This window comes from Euprymna scolopes, chromosome 46 (genome assembly GCF_053919585.1).
Source record: "Euprymna scolopes isolate OS-2025 chromosome 46, ASM5391958v1, whole genome shotgun sequence".
In the NCBI taxonomy this organism is placed as follows: domain Eukaryota; kingdom Metazoa; phylum Mollusca; class Cephalopoda; order Sepiida; family Sepiolidae; genus Euprymna; species Euprymna scolopes.
This window is the reverse complement of record NC_136527.1, coordinates 204,091,943-204,109,846: the sequence shown is the minus strand read 5'-3', so window position 1 is coordinate 204,109,846 and position 17,904 is coordinate 204,091,943. Positions and strand designations below refer to the sequence as shown.

The 17,904-nt window shown below is 32.8% G+C and overlaps 1 protein-coding gene across 1 annotated transcript; it reads left to right on the top strand.

The window, feature by feature from the left end:
• Nucleotides 1–6,463: 6,463 nt before the first annotated feature.
• Nucleotides 6,464–17,335, top strand: LOC145270330 (uncharacterized). The gene is made up of 2 exons (XM_080125977.1): nt 6,464–6,672; nt 12,713–17,335. Exon 2 carries the CDS (start codon nt 15,965–15,967, stop codon nt 17,333–17,335), a length of 1,371 nt encoding a protein of 456 aa, XP_079982103.1. The 5' UTR covers nt 6,464–6,672; nt 12,713–15,964.
• Nucleotides 17,336–17,904: the final 569 nt, after the last annotated feature.

Sequence of the window (17,904 nt, the reverse complement as noted above, 5' to 3'; positions counted from 1 at the left end):
AATATCATTTGTTTGATTTCATTAAAGCTAGGAAATATCATGCATTTGTTGGCATCTTTTTGACCGAGCCAATCATTTCTTATGCACTTTAAAATGTGCACAGAATCAAATATAAAGAAAAGAGGCCGAGACTTCAAAACTGGATGTGCATATACTATTGACAGTCTTGGTGGATAAGTGAATAATGACATGGCTTACTTATTAATAGCATTGCTATCTGTTATAACAGATATTACTTTAAACCCAATCTAATCCAATTATAATTTCTTTTAGAATTTCAAATAACGATTGTGCTTTTAGGCATTTAGTAGGCATAATATGCACAACGTCTTTAAATTTTGAACAGATACTGCTCACCATGAAAGCAAAAGCACTTGTTGCAGCCTCACAAGTATTATATGCTGATCCAACAATATTCCCTCCTTTAAAGTCAAAGTATGGCTTTAAATGAATTTCATCAACAAGTAACGATACTGTCTCATCTTGTTGTGATAACAATTTAAATTTATTCTTAATGTACATCAAGAATTTGTCATGTTGCTCAACTACAGGATCCATGTATTTTGATAAAGTTACCCTCCTGATGGTAGAAGGACAGGGTAAGATTAGTTTATTGCTGTCTCTTAAAAGTTTGTATCATTTTGGAGAGCAATTATAAAATAGTGAACAAAATATCAACATTTCTGCAGAATAATCAAACCTATTCTGTGTCATCAGTTGTAACTGCTCACATATTAATTTTAATGTTTCACAATATTTTTCAGTTTGATCTATGAGCAATGTTAAAAAAGATATTATCAGAGTCAATGAGGTAAACACATTTAGAAGGTTGGTTCTGTGTTCTTCTATATCCAGTTTTTTCATGTTTTTGAGGACATTTTCTAAGGTGATGATGTCACTTACATGAGTAGGAATTTTATCTTGCCCTATCATATGCATTTCCACATCATTACATAAAACCTGTATTGAGCAATCATGCTCAATCACTATAGAAAGACTTATTTTGGGATTGGGTGATTTCGTGATGTGACATATCATGCGTGTTTAGTCATGTTTAACTACAGTCCAATACATCTGGTCCAGAAATGTAATTTTTCCTTCCAATTCTTCAAGGCTTTCAAACTTAATATTCTTTTTATATGCCACATCGTCGGCAATGCTTTCAGCCAAAGCATGTTTTACGGCCTCATTTTCTAGCCGCATTCTTTTGGCATTGGCAGACTCTCTGTTAGATACTGACAGTTGGGTTACACATACTTGTGGAATTGCATCTTTCCGCAAGGGTGGATTAATTTTGCAGTAAGAGTCACTCCAGTTTTGGGGTCGTAACATGCGGTTTCATGCATTATATCACATTGAAGGAAATGCAGTTCACATACCTAAAAAAATAATAAATAAGTGATAAGTTATACAGTAAATGAGTATAGCATTAAATTAGGTAAAATAATAAATTTAAAACACTGATGGGAATGTAAAAAATGTTTAGTCATAGAACTTAAAATTTCAAGATTAACAATTAATAACCTCTATTTTAAAATAATTCTTAGACAGTTATATTATTTTTTGTACTCATGCACAGAAGGTACCGTTCTGAAATAACGTTATTATTTAGAAATGTATTCTTAACATGAAGAAGTAGAATGTGTTTTGTAACTATTTTATACTTTCACCTAACAATGCAATAAACGAAGGTACCATAAAATGTGGACTTCAAAATACGATTTAAAGAATAGCACGGTGTCTTCTCTGAATAACCAGTTTAATATAGATGTATAAATATTATATATATATATTTATATATATATATACATATGTATATATATACATACACATGTATATATATATAAATGGTTCGACTGTACATATTAGTAGGCCATAGGACATGGAAAAAGCATGCATTGTAATATACTGATGTATATACATATAGATAACGTGCATACGTGTTCATGTAAGTTTATCTCTTTTATGTAAGTGAACTGGATTAAGTTTGCCAGAATGTCACATTGTTGCTATATGCTTTCTATAAAGTCACGTGGCTGTGTAGTGGAACTGGATTAGGCTTCAAAGAATGTGGCATTGATGCTATATATATATATATATATATATATATATATATATATATATATATATATATATAAAGAGTTGTACCTGTTTTCAACATTTCAAATTTCTTATGTTCATCATTCTACACGCTTATATAATCTTGCAATGTTATTAATGTAACGAAATTTAAAAAAATCATCCATCAAGAATTTGTTAGTGATTAATGTTTAAGATAATGTTGAACTTTGTTTTAACTTTAATAGTAAAAACAAACGCAATCGGAAAGAAACGACTGTTAACTTTTAAATGTACTTCTACAGAATTTAAACCGATTTTTTTTTACCTTCATAGGATTTAGGTTTAGTACAGCAATAAAATTTGATTTGGTTACAATTGTATAGAACACTTGTTTAAAAGAATTTCATACGCTAAAAACGTATACAATCATTCCTAAATTTTAAAGAGTATGGTGAAAAATATATCAAAGGAATAATTCAATACGGTCGAGTTTTAAAATATTTTCTTACTACATTTCATTGTTTTGGTTTATATATAATTTAGTTTATATTAGGCACCGCCAAAACTAGGGGGCAAGTAAGTACTTTTTGACGGACCGTCTTGTTAAAAATCTACCAAAAATCAGGTAATTATCCAATCAATACGAAATTTTCAGCGATTATTAAGATAAGAATGAACTTTATAACAGTGTACTTATTTTTCATAAACGATATTTATATATATATATATATATATATATATATATATATATATATATATATATATTGCTTACAACCCCCCTTGTTTTTTGGGGGGGTACCAAATATGCTTAAAATAATCATCTGAAACTAAACAAAACATATTCCGTTGCTATAAGGGACATGATTATAGATTTAAAAAAAAAACACTTGTTTACATACCTTATTTTGACGTCTGAATATCAGAACTTTGATTGTGTTTAATTATTCCGCTTTTGACTTTTGGAGTGTGAAATTCGGTGAATATGTTAAGTAAAACAATTAATTTAAGCTCAGCAAAAAAAAATTAATATTTATACGAAAAAAGCCATTTTAAAATCTTTGATAAATAAATTATTTTTTTTTTTTAGCCGAACAATGCATTGCATGACCATTATTAAACAGGGAATTCTTTGAAGAAAAAAAATCGATAAATATTGTGCCCTTTGTGTTAAAAATATCATCAGTTTTTCGATCCCATTTGATAACGTTTGCTGCCTTTCGACTACGGTGTACCATACGCGCTGAAATAATTTTGTTGGATCTCCGTGACTGCCAAAACCGGTGCAAGCGTGAATCAGTACAATTTATGTTGGTCAACACTCACATAGAAACGAGATGTTTCTCTTTTCATTGCGAGACAAAATTATGGATGGTAAGTAAAAATTTATTATTATTTTTATTATTACACGTTTATTTTTATTTTACCGAAACTATAGCGGATATATGTTCGTTCGTCTGCCATACAGTGAAAAATTAATTTTAAACTAGAAACACTACTTTTTTTTTATACTGCGAAAAATATGCACCGTAAATAATGGTTAAACCTTCTTCATTGAATTATTAGGGTTGCTTATGTAGTTTAATCTTTATTCTGCTTTAAATCCCCCCCTATTTTGGGGAGCCTGACTCCCCCCCCCACACACACACATACACATTAAAAAGCAAACTCGTCAAAATGGTCACCCATCTGGTACTGGCCAGCCTCAGGGTTGCTTATGTAGTTTAGTTTAATTTTTATTCCGCTTTAAATCCCCCCATTTGGGCGATCCTGACCCCCCACACACATACACATAAAAAAAGAAACTCATCAAAATGGTCACCCATCTGGTATTGGCCAGCCTCGGGGTTGCTTATGTAGTCAAAAAAAACCCTACAGTTCTTCTTTGTTCAATGAAGGAGAAATCTTTCTAGACTGGGTCAATTTTAATTTTTATTCTGCTTTACCCCCCCCCCATTTTTGGGAGCCTAACCCCCACACATACACATTAAAAAACAAACTCATCAAAATGGTCACCCATCTGGTGCTGGCAAGCCTCAGCGTTAATAATACATTGAAATTTCCCTCACTGAAAAATAAGTTTTTTTGTGCAAGTTTGGTCTTCCGTAGTTTGCTTTTTATCAACAACAAACATAAAGAGGAACGTAACACTATCGAATCTATGCGAAGTAATTGGTTGCCTATATGAATAAGTGGAATTATTTGAAATCCAGGTACTTATATTATAATATTTTTGCATATTTTCATAGAAAATCACCCTAAATCTTTGTTAGACAAAAAATAAACAACTTAATACTTTCAAAAACCTTTTTTTACAAATATTTATATACGCTTTTTGTGCAAGACAAAAAATGTCAATTGTTAACTTTTGGGGAAATTTTAACATTTAAAATTTAATTAAAAATAGTAGAAAAAGTTTTACATTATTCAGCTTTCTATATGATAAAATTCAGGGTTTTATCTTTCTGGAAAAAAAAAGTTACTCAGAAATCATGGTTTTTAATAAATGTAATTTCGTTTTAAAAAACAACAACAACTTGATTTTTCGGCCATTTTTTTGCGGTGCCTAGTTTATATATAATTATACTTATTAATTAAATTTGTTTATACAGAATTGTTTTTATTAATTTATGTAATTGATACAGAAAAATTTTAGAATTGTACAGTACGTAAATTATAGAATTCGATTAAGCAAATGTTAAAAAAACATATTATTAAAAATGCACTAATTCCACGTGCACCAAGTTTATTAATTTTTGTTTATATGTAATTATTTCTATTAATTTTACTCATTAATAGAAAAAATCTATAGAATTAATTAATAGAAATAATTATATATAAAAACTAATTAATAGAAATAATTATATATAAAAACATTAATTATTAGAAATAATGATATATTAAAAACTTCTCAATTTTTTTTTCATAGAATTACATTTTTTTTTATTTAAACAAATGAAAAAAAAAAACCGAAAGATAAATATTTTTGTTTTTTTCATTTATGAAAAAAGTAAACAACACTTACCCGCTTGATTTTGTAGGCTCGAAATGTTCTCGCTTGATAGCATTTGTCCATTCATCACGTAAATCCTTATCGTCAGGGAATTTAAATACACTCACTTTGGGTCCATCTGCGTAATTACCTTTGCATAGTGGTCCACAACAACAACTAGGCATTTTAAAAGAAAAGCAAACAAATTGGCACAAGTGTCTATTAGAATAAAACAAAATGGCCGTTCGATACGGCCCAGTTCCCAAACATGACTTCAACGTGACTTCAACGTGAACTTCCCATGTGACGTCACATTTCATATTTGACCGGCCTTAATGTTAATAATATATCTCGGCGGCCTTGGTTCAGTCCAGGTAGGGTCTGTAGATTTAAATAAAAGAAGTTTATTAACGTATTTACAGTGAGACAATGTGTAGTGTTTATCGTGTTCAATCCAGGGAGGGTCTCTCTTCTCGTATATCCGGTGACCAATGTTTGCAATTAAAGGGACATAACTCCCAGAAGAGTTACCTTCCCCTGAAACAATATATAAGGTAAATAAAAAAGCGTTTGAAAAAATTACACGGCGAGCAGTAGATTGTAAATATTGATTTGTGTCCTTTCCTATTCTCTACCATATTCACACCCGGGAGCCGGTGCAATGCATCATTTTACAACATTAAACTACTTCTCTATCAAAGAAGGTATAATGCATGGGAGGAGGACACAACCCATGACAAATAAAGCCTCTCTTGAACTAGCTACAAGGATGATAACGCAAAACATGTATGAAATGAACAAACAAATTAAAACAGGTACTACACTTTCATCGTTGTTCGTTTAATGCTGATTTTATGTTAAACAGGCAGACTAATAAGCAGGTTTAAGTCTGGAATAATGAGTGAAGGTCATCGTAAGTTTAACCGAATCAAGTTTGATAACAATAAGTTGCAAGTCCCATTACGTAATCATGACGTCATAGTTTAATTTCTTGGACCAAATCTATTTTTGTCATTTGACTGACTTCACTGTTTGTACAATTCCTTCCTCTTATTGGATTTATTTATGTGAAATATTTAGTTTTACAATTTTTAATATGAACATTATTTGGATTATTATTCGGAATACTGTTCTCATTTTGGACGTTAACAGTAATTCGACTAATCCAAATAATAATGAAATGTTTTATCTACAAAAATGAACCTGATTTTTAAAGCTTCATAATTTTTTTTTAATGAATACGAAATATAAAGTTACAATAGAAATACCCTAAAAGGTTTAAGAATTGACAAATATAATCTAAACTTTATAGGAAAACAATTCGGACATTTTTACACAAGGAACAAAATAATGATTTCACCGTGTTTTTACGATGACCTTAATTTCTTTGTTCTTAAGCAGTTGATTTTTTCCTTTAAGTAATTTCATGTTTAAATCGTGTTTTTCAACTTTTAATTTTGATTCTTTTATATTTTTAATTTATTTTATTTCCTTATGAATTGGACACACAGAACAAAAGTTGTATCAATTTACTAAAGAAATCAGAACAAACAAATTTTCTGTTTTGAACACAAAAGATAAGACGACGGCACTGTTCTCGTATCTAATTTCCTGAATGAAAGGTAAGTTTCTTTTTTTTAATGTTTAAAAATATAATTTAACAACTTACAAATGATTTTAAATATTGAAATAAGTTTATTTTTTATTGCAATCCAATATGAATGGTAAGTTATTTTTACGCTTTTAAAAATTCGCTTTGAATAACTTTTAAAAATAATCTGAAACAGAAAAGCAGTTTTTTTTTTGCACCTCAGAAATATTGATTCTTAAAAAAAATCTTTAACATTAAAAAAAAGTTTATTTTTATTGCAATCTAATAAAAATATTGACTCCGCCATACTTTATAACAAACTTGAATAAAAAAATTTATGAATTGCTGATAAAATTTTTTTTAAAATTCCGGTAAATATGAAGAATTATTCCACCCTCGAAAATTCCTTTAAAATTACCAGTCTTATATGTTTTCAGGAGCGCTGACAACGAAATGAACGTTTAAAATTACGGCAAACGAGTAGTTTCCAAGATATAAAAAAAAAAATGTTAGTTTTAACAAAAAGTAGGGTATCACTTTTCTGTAATAATTTTACGTAAAATGAGCACCCACTTTGTGGCCATGATTTTTTTTTTCGGGGGGTGGCGGGAAGACTTTCTTTCCACTCTCGGAAAATCCTTTAAAATTACCACTAACTTTTAAAATTCCAGGAAACAAGTAGTTTCCAAGATATGAAGAAATGCAGTCACTTTATGGTCACCGTTTGTTTTGTTTTTTTAATGGAGTAGGAGACTGCCGGTTTGTTTTTCGTTCTTTTTTATATACATTTGGCAGAGGCGGTTGACGGGCGGGGGTGTTGTGGCTCTGCCGCCTCTCACCAAATGCAAACAGAATTTTTGTAAAATATTAAACAGTTCTTCTTCTCGGTTAATGTCGGCGTGTTACTTACGTTAAAACGGTTAATTAAACTGCATAGAGTAATTCTTCGTATTGACCAATACTCCTTTAAAATATAGTACACAATCTGACTATTAGATGTTTTTGTCAAAAATGTGTTTATTTAAGTAAAACTTAGGTGATTTCTAGTAAAATAATAATGTTTACCATAAACAAAATAATTTAATTCAAAGTTGGTTTAAACTGTTTTTTTGATATTTAATCCTAAAAAAATATCAAACTCTCCTTTTTGTTTGCAGTTGCGTCTGAAAAGCCATAAAAAATATCCCGAAAAATAGAATAACATTAACACAAATTATAGATATTTAACACTTTCTTATATAAATTTAACATAAATTTAGCACCTATGTCCTAGCAGTGTCAGAAATCGCGAATAATTCCACCCCATCTTTCCAAGCTTATAACTCCTCGAAAAATGCAATTCAAGCCCTATTTTTTTTCAATTAAAGGAGCAAGGACCAAGATTTCATTAAAAAAAACAAACAAAAAAAACGTGTTTTTTTTTTAAGGTTTTAAACTTCGGACTTTACAGGTAAATTTCTAAAAAACAGTATATTTTTTTGTTTTAAATTTGGATATATTATGTATTGACCTTTTCTCTTCAATTTGTGAGTAAATAATTATGTACTTATCGGGGTCTAAATTAATTATTATTAGACATTTACAAAATGGGAGGCGTGAATTATTCGACCCCCTGTCTTTCCAAGCTTATAACTCCTCGAAAAATGTAATTCAAGCCCTAATTTATTTTTCAATTAAAGGAGCAAGGACCAAGGTTCCATTAAAAAAAAACAAAAAAAAAACAAACAAATAACGTGGTTTAAAAAAAGGTTTTAAACTTCAAACTTTACAGGTAAAATTCTAAAAGAACACTATGTTTTTTTTTTTTAAATTTGAATATATTATGTATTGACCTTTTCTCTTCAATTTGTGAGTAAATTAATTATTTACTTTCGGGTGACTAAATTAATTATTTACTTTTTAATAGACACTTAAAAATTGGGATCGGGGGGTTAGTGAATTTAAAAAAAAACGTTTGTCTAAAATATTATATTCAATTTATTGGAAAGAACATAAAATTTCACATTGACCCTGAAAATATCGTAAAAATAGAATCAATAGAAAAATTTTGATAGATTTTTAAAGTTTAAAAATTGAAAAATATTGAGTTCGGAAAATTCATTACTGTTTAAAAAAAATATTTCTATTACTTTTAAAACAACTGTAATAGTTTATTTTGGAAGTATAATCCATAAAGAAAATAAATAACCCACTTTTAACAGAGAAATTCCGAGATTTTTATATTGTATTCGCAGTTTCGTGTTAGGGGTGTCAAAAATTCCTCCAAAAATTCTGATACTGCTACCTATGAAAAGGGAGAGGGAATTCCTTGTATCGCTTTTTGTTTTGATTTTACGAAGGTAGGATTAGACCCACATGTTTTAAACTATTCTCTACTTTCACCTAACAATTTATTTGTCAGAAAAAGTGATGCACGACATTTACCTGCGACCATCTGGAAGAGCTTAAGCAAAGAAAATGTTTGTTCACGTCGTGAGGGCAGAAGTGCTAGCAGTTCATCAGAGCATTCACCATTAAAATACTTGTAGAACAGGCAGGGATGCAACGTTCGTCGATGGGACAGAGGCTTAAGCTTAGATGCCAGTTTAGGGCCTATCAGATTTGCGACTCTCTTTTGAACCCTGTCAAGGAGCGAGAGACTAGTAGCCGATGCACCAGCCCAAATATGACAGCAATACTCCATACATCGGCGAATGGTTGCCTTATAGAGATACAGGATACTTTCGGGTGTTAGTAGTTTTTTAGCACGGTAGAGAGAGCCCACCTTCCTTGCAGCGGCCCTGGCAATGCCCTCGATGTAATTGTTCCAACTCATGTTTCCTGTGATTTAACATTGAACCAAATAATTTACTTGTCTGAAAAAGTGATGGACGACATTTATCTGTAAAGAAAATATTTATGGCAATGTTGATCTTTTTATGCTTGAGGTAGCCATTACGTTCGACTTATTTGATTGGATAACTTGGGTATAATAAGTCACATGATCGGACTAAAGGTGTGGTTAATCATTCCGAAGTTGTGATTAGTGGAAATTAAGTGTTTTCTAACATCACCAGACCAATGAGGCTATACGTTTTGTGTTACCTACGGCACAAGTCGCAACAATCCCTTGTGGCAGACTTAAAATAACTGATGCTCTATAGTGGACAAAATACGACATAATTCTAAAAAACTGGAATCTTATCTGCATTCAGATGACATTCTAACTTCCATCATGTTCCTTTCTGTTCTCCAGAACTCAACTGCCGCCATCTTGACTGCCGGCCTTATATTCCCTCACCCTGATCCTTAAGATAATTTTCACATTGACATTTAAATGTGCATTTAACATTCAACCAAATAATTTATTTGTCAGAAAAAGTGATGAACGACATTTATCTGTGACTGTCTGGAAGAGCTTAAGCAAAGAAAAAGTTTATGGCAATGTTGATTCTTTTTATGCTTGAGGTAGCCATTACGTCCAACTCATTTGATTGGATAATTTGGGTATAAAAAGTCACATGATCAGACTGAAGGTGTGGATAATCATTCCGAAGTTATGATCACTGGAGATGAAATCTTTTCTAACATTAGCAGATCGACAAGGTTATACTTTTTGTGTTACCTACGGCACAAGTCACAACAATCCATTGTGGCAAACCTAAGATAACCGATGCTATACAGTGGAAAAATACCACATGATTCTAATAAAAAAACTGGAATCTTATCAGCATTCAGATGACATTCTAAGTTCCATCATGTTCATTTCTGTTCTCCAGAACTCAACAGCCGCCATCTTGACTGCCGGCCTTATATTCCCTCATTCCAGTGTCTAACCTTATTGATATGCAAATCACATCAAACCACATTCCCCTTTGACCCTTAAAGATCACCTCATAAACCTACAACCATGCTACTTTCACTTCCTAGCCCACTCATATATCGCTACACTAGCCCACTCAAATATTCCCGCTATTCTTGCTTCCTAGCCAACTAAGATATCCCTGCTAGTCTTGCTTCCAAGCCCACTAAAATATCGCGGCTAATCTAGCTTCCTAGCCTACTCAGATATCCCTGCTAGTCTCGCTTCCTAACTCACTCGGATATCCCTGCTAGTATTGCTCCCTAGCCCTCTCAGATATCCCTGCTCGTCTCACTTCCATGCTGACTAAGATATGCCTGCTGGTCTCGCTTCCTATCCCACTCATATATTTCTGCTAGTCTTGCTTCCTAGGAAACTAAGATATCCCTGCTAGTAACACTTCCTAGTCCAATCAGAAATCACTGTTTTAATTACTTCATTTAAGAGCGACAATTTTTTAGCAAATGCAACCAAATTTCTTTTTAAATTTCTCATTTAAAAACGATGACTTTTTCTGTACAAGTCAACTGAATTGCATTGAAAGTTCTTATAACAGCAACGACTTTTTTGTTCAAATACAACCAAATTTAAAATATGACCGAATTTCAGCATCACGCACTCGAATTGCCATTGTAAGTTCTATAGAATGTTTAATTTTCAAATTTTGACTTGCATGTGCAAATAAAAAAATTCTCTATAGTCCGACAAATAATCACAAGTCCGAGCTTTTAATGCATATTTCACTTCTCAATAGCATCATTTTTTCGAAAGTCCAGCTTTTGATTACGTATATAAAATCCACAGCATAACAAAGTTTTACTTTGACTTTTAAATGTGCATTTAACATTCAACCAAATATTTTTTAAATACGTTAGTTGTATGATGACAATAAAAAACCCAACAAATTTTCACTTTGACTTTTAAATGTGCATTTAACATTCAACCGAATATTTTTTTTAAATACGTTTGTTGTATGATGACAACAAAAAAATCCAACAAACTTTTATTTTGACTTTTAAATGTGCATTTAACATTCAACCGAATAATTTTTTAAATACATTTGTTGTATGATGACAAAAAAATCCAGCGCATTTTCACTTTGACTTTTAAATATGCATTTAATATTAATCCGAATAATTTATTAAATACGTTTGTTATATTATGGCAATAAAAAATCCAACGCATTTTCACTTTGACGTTTAAATTGTTTATTAAATGTGTATGTGAAAGTACAGAATAGTTAACAATATATAAACTCTAATTCCCAACAACGTAACAAACATATGTTTTGTTTATTAATTTGTTACGTGAAAGTACAGAATAGTTAACAACATGTAGACTATAATCTCCCAACAACGTAACAAACGTTTTGTTTATTAAAAATTATTGTAAGAAGCTGCAACCGATATGCTCCTCTTATACCACTATCAGCCGGTCAGTGAGGTGTATGAACGACTGACGTGTTATATTAAATCTCTTAAAGTGATCTCGGGAAAATGTAAAGATGGGCCAGTCTTTAGGAACTTTGTAACAAGAAAATCATACCTGAGATGTTGGATGTGCTGTGTGGCTCCTTCTTCTCCCAGGAAACGTCTTGACCTCTTCACCCTTGGTGACGTTCTGACTGGAATTTTCCTTCTTCATTTTCCGGACTGCTTTGTTGTTTCAATGAAGGCATTTATTGCAGACACAAGAAAAATGACACGCGACACAATTGTAATATATATGAAGCATAACTATTTTATTTTACAAAATATATTATACATAAACTTTTACAATTCAAAACTGGACAATATGCTTTTCAAACCTAACTAGTATTGAAGGAGGAGTCGTACAGGAAAGAGACAGAAAGATAGCAAGGGAATTATGGGAAGGGATTTCTTTGTATCTATATACATATCAATATCTCTCTATATATATATCTATATATATATCAATATATATATATATGTATATCAATATATATATATGCATATCAATATATATATATATATCAATGTTTCTTATTTTTTCACTATGATGAATATCATATAGAATTCTAGGTGTAACTGTTTCTAAAGTATATGTTAAAAACACCTGTATCGACTCTTTCTGTGTCAAATTATAAAACATCCGATTATTTTCTTCTGTGTATCATATTAAGGTTTGAGTAAACAAGATTTGATAAAAAAAACAATATATAAACGATGATACTAAAATATTGAAATTCATTTATTTCTGTTATTTACAGATGTTCCTGTTTGATGATTGTTATAGAAAATTATTGATATGAACGACAACACATGTATGCGAATATGTATATATATATCATTATATATTATTACATTTTCATTGATCAGTATGTTTTACTATAGAAAATTATTGATATAAAAGACAACACATATATGTATGCGAATACTACTATTCCAAATAATTATTGGAAATAGTGTAGAAAATCACACACACCTTGAAGATAACATTCACATATGCGGTATATGTGATTAATGTTCAAACGAATGAAAAGCTATAAACAAGATAATCACAAATCACAGAAAAGTATGCGGTTTTTGAAAAGACAAGATTGTACAATATTCAATTCCATTAAATATTTTATTCTTGTGAAGGAGAATATTTTCGAAATAATGCTCAAGTGAAATTCTGTAATATTCATAACAGAATACATAATATTGAACCTGGATAAAGTTTAGTAAAACATGCAAGTACACAGTGAGAAAAGGCCACATTCTTGTGAAGTGTGTGGATATTCTTGTTCTGTAAAATATTCTTTAGTGAGACATATGAGAACTCACACTGGAGAAAGCAAAAGAGAAAAGCCACATTCTTGTGAAGTGTGTGGATATTCTTTCTCTAGAAAATCAGATTTAGTGACACATATGAGGACTCACACTGGGGAAAAGCCATATTCTTGTGAAGTGTGTGGATATTCTTTTTCTAGAAAATCACATTTAGTGACACATATGAGAACTCACACTGGGGAAAAGCCACATTCTTGTGAAGTGTGTGGATATTCTTGTTCTATAAAATCACATTTAGTGACACATATGAGAACTCACACTGGAGAAAAACCACATTCTTGTGAAGTGTGTGGATATTCTTGTTCTCAAAAATCACATTTAGTGACACATATGAGAACTCACACTGGGGAAAAGCTACATTCTTGTGAAGTGTGTGGATATTCTTGTTCTAGAAAATCAGATTTAGTGACACATATGAGGACTCACACTGGGGAAAAGCCATATTCTTGTGAAGTGTGTGGATATTCTTTTTCTAGAAAATCACATTTAGTGACACATATGAGAACTCACACTGGGGAAAAGCCACATTCTTGTGAAGTGTGTTGATATTCTTGTTCTATAAAATCACATTTAGTGACACATATGAGAACTCACACTGGAGAAAAACCACATTCTTGTGAAGTGTGTGGATATTCTTGTTCTCAAAAATCACATTTAGTGACACATATGAGAACTCACACTGGGGAAAAGCCACATTCTTGTGAAGTGTGTGGATATTCTTGTTCTATAAAATCAGATTTAGTGAGACATATGAGAACTCACACTGGCAAAAAGCCACATGCTTGTGAAGTGTGTGGATAATCTTGTTCTAGAAAATGAAATTTAGTGAGACATATGAGAACTCACACTGGAGAAAATCTTTAAGCATCATTGTCCAAATAAAAAAGGCATCGCAAGAGAAAAACTCACATGCCAGAAGTTTAACTTTATGAAGAACAATGCTTTCTCTACGGAGCAGATTTCCAGCATGATTAGAGACATTCACTTGATGATTGAGGATGACATATGCCCAATAAGCAACCCCATCCCTCTTCCCAGTGATATTACACCAGAACCCATTTCATCTCAACTACCCGACATGGTCTCAGACCTAACATTGACAGAGGAGACGCGTTATCAAGGGCAATGCCCAATAAACGACAGTAACTCTCCTCAAGACTCACTTCCGAAAATATCTCAACTAAAACATGGGCAAAAACAACACCGCAATGCCCCACCTGTAAATATGACACTGGATGGCGACCAGATTGAGCTGGAGGAAGAACTGGCGAATAAAATAGAAATTGCACGATGCCTGGCTGTTGGAGATCGACCCAGACTGGTGAAAATAAATTGTACCAAAGCCTTCAAGATCCTTGTTACGAAAGTGAATGATGCTCTCACAAAAATTGTCCCAACTAATGCGTCATTTACTGAAACAAACCATGCAACTTTTGGGGCACCATGGTTTATGCAGAGGAAACTTTTACCTCAGCATAAAGAGAAAAAAGAGGGAAAATTTGAGGCCAAAACAAAAGAACCAGTCTGGAAAAGTAGGCTTCAACAGAAAATATTAAAACTCCGAAAGGAAACATCCCGGATATCTGCCTTTCTGTTATGTGACAGCCCAGGGAAAAAATTAAAAAAGAAGATGAATAAACTTAAAACTGACTATTCTCTTCACAACCAAGTGAAGCTAAGAGCTAAAATAGCAGAAAACCAAGCTGAAATAAAAGCTTTAGCTGTACAAATTAAAAACAAACAACAGAAAATGGAGTCCAAGTCATTGAATGAGTTGTTTGGCAAGAACCCAAGGATGGTGTACAGAAATTTAATTAAAGAGGAAATCAAGGTAAATTCGCCACCGTCACAGAGAGGGAGTGGATATATACAATTAAAGAGGCTGTTAAGGGCAAACAAAATATGCCACCACTAAAAATCACGAAAGATGCTCTAAGGAAAAATCACCCATTTTGGCAACTTTAAAATCCCAGGAATTGACAAGATCCCAAATTTCTGGCTTAAAAAACTCACAGCACTTCATGAACATTATGCACAGGCATTTACTCGTGTTGTCAGCGGTGAGGAAGATCCACCAGAATGGTTAACTCTTGGTAAAACGACTCTGGTACCCAAGAGCCAAGAGACTCACTTGTCCAATAAATACAGGCCTATCTGCTGCCTCTCAACCACATACAAGTGGCTTACAGGAATGATTGCAGATGCAATCTATCAACACCTGACCGAGGGTGAGGACCTTGAAAACGAACAAAAGGGATGCACCAGGAATAAACTTGGTACAAAGGACCAACTGCTCCTCAACAAAACCATCCTGGAGCACTGCAAAAAGCGTCAAAGAAACTTATCAATGGCTTGGATAGGCTATAAGAAGGCATTTGATAGTGTGCCTCACTCCTGGATACTGAGATGTTTTGAGATATATAATGTTGATGAGAGCATAAGGACATTCCTTAAAAAACAAATGACCATGTTGCAAACATCAATGGCTCTACACCACATGGAAGGGACAATACAAACTTCAAATCTCAGTGTCAAGCGAGGTATATTTCAAGGTGATAGCCTGTCACCATTGCTTTTCTGCCTTACTATTGACCCACTCAGCAAGCTCCTCAAAAATGTGATGCTGGGTACAGTCTTAGTAGGGGAAGGAAAAAAGAAAAAGTAAAAGAGTAAATCATCTACTTTTTATGGACGATCTCAAACTCTATGCAGAGACAGAAAAAAAGCTTGTCTCTCTGATTGAAAATGTAAAGACTTTTACAGAGGATGTCTGCATGGAGTTTGGATTTGACAAATGTGCCAAATGCACAATAAAAAAAGGAAAAAAGACGACATCCGAAAATATTCGGTTCAATGATGGCTTGATTGAAGACCTAGGAGAGGATGCCACATATAAGTACCTCGGTATAGAGGAAAATCTAACTGTGGAGCATGAAAAAATGAGACATAAGGTTGAACAAGAATACACATCACGCCTTAAAAAGATACTCAAATCCGAATTAAGCCCGAAAAACAAAATAACTGCCATAAATCAACTTGCAATCCCTGTCATCACATATGGGTTTGGTATTATTGACTGGCCCCAATACAGTATCAATAGGCTAGATACAAAGACCAGGAAACTCCTAACCTTGCATAAAATAATATACCGAAATCAATGTATGGACAGGATATACCTTCCACGAAGAGAGGGTGGCCTCGGTCTCACTGAAATAAACCATGCATATCGAGCCACCATAGTAAGCATGGGGAAGTATATTAAAAGCTCAACAGATATGACAATAGAAATAGTGAGGGACCACCATGAACGTCTACCTCAACAAACCTCAGTCACGAAGCTTGCCGAAAACTTTGGGGGCGTCATACTGGAAAATACTGCCGAGGTATATGATAATCCAGCAACACAGATTGCAAGAAAAAAGAGAAAGAAATACACCGAAATCGAAACAGACACAGGAAAGCAAGGATGGGAACAACATAAAAGAGCAGGAAAGTTTCTGGAAGAGCTTAAACAGGAATATATAGACAGGGATGCTTCACTCCAATGGCTCAAGAGCGGGAGACTTCCATTTGATGAGGAAAGACTCATTGTAGCCAGTCAAGACCAAGGCTTACTCACAAATAGATTAAAAAAAATGGCTGGCCTACAAGCAAATGGCCAATGCCGGTTTTGCCACTCAGCAATTGAGAGCCCAAGCCACCTAATGTCTGCATGCCCAATCTTATTGGCAGATGGCCTCTACACTGCCCGCCACAACAAAGTATGTAAGTACCTTCATTGGAAAATTTGTGGAGAGATGCAGCTTGACAGAGCGACAAACATCTGGGAACATGAACCACCACCAATAACATCAAATGGAAAAGTGACCGTGTTCTATGACAAAGACATACAGGCGGGGAGATACATAAAAGACAAGGCCATCAAGCCAGATATTGTAATATGGAACAAGCCTGAAAGAACTGCGCTCATTATCGATGTTACAGTTCCAAATGATTTTGGCCTTAACAGAGCTGAACGGGAAAAAATAACAAAATATCAGGACCTAAAAATGATCTAAAAACGACATGGTCTCTGAAAGAAATAAACATCATACCAGTTGTGATAGGAGCAACTGGGTTAATAAAAAAAGAATCTTCATTGATACTTAGAAGCAATCCCTGGAAGATCAAGCTGTAACGAAATACAAATAGCAGCCATAAAGGGAACAGCATCTATTCTTAAAAGAGCCCTCGGATATAAATTTAAATCATAACAGAATCAAGTGTTAGCTCCAGGAGGGAGCCCCTTGATCTCTTAATACTTACTGAAGTAAAATAAATAAAAAGAGAAAAGCCATATTCTCGTGAACAATGTCAATATTCACTTTCTGAGAAACCAAATCTAGCTATGCATATGAGTAATCACACTAGAACAAAACCATATTTTTTGTGAACTATGTCAATATTCATGTTCAAAGAAATCCACACTAGCGATACATATAAGAACTCACTCTGGAGTAAAACCATATTCTTGTGATCAATGTGATTATTCATCTTAAGATAAATCAAATCTCGTGAAACACATGAAAATTCACATTACGTGAAAACCATATTCTTGTGAAAACTGTGTATATTCATGTTCTCGTAA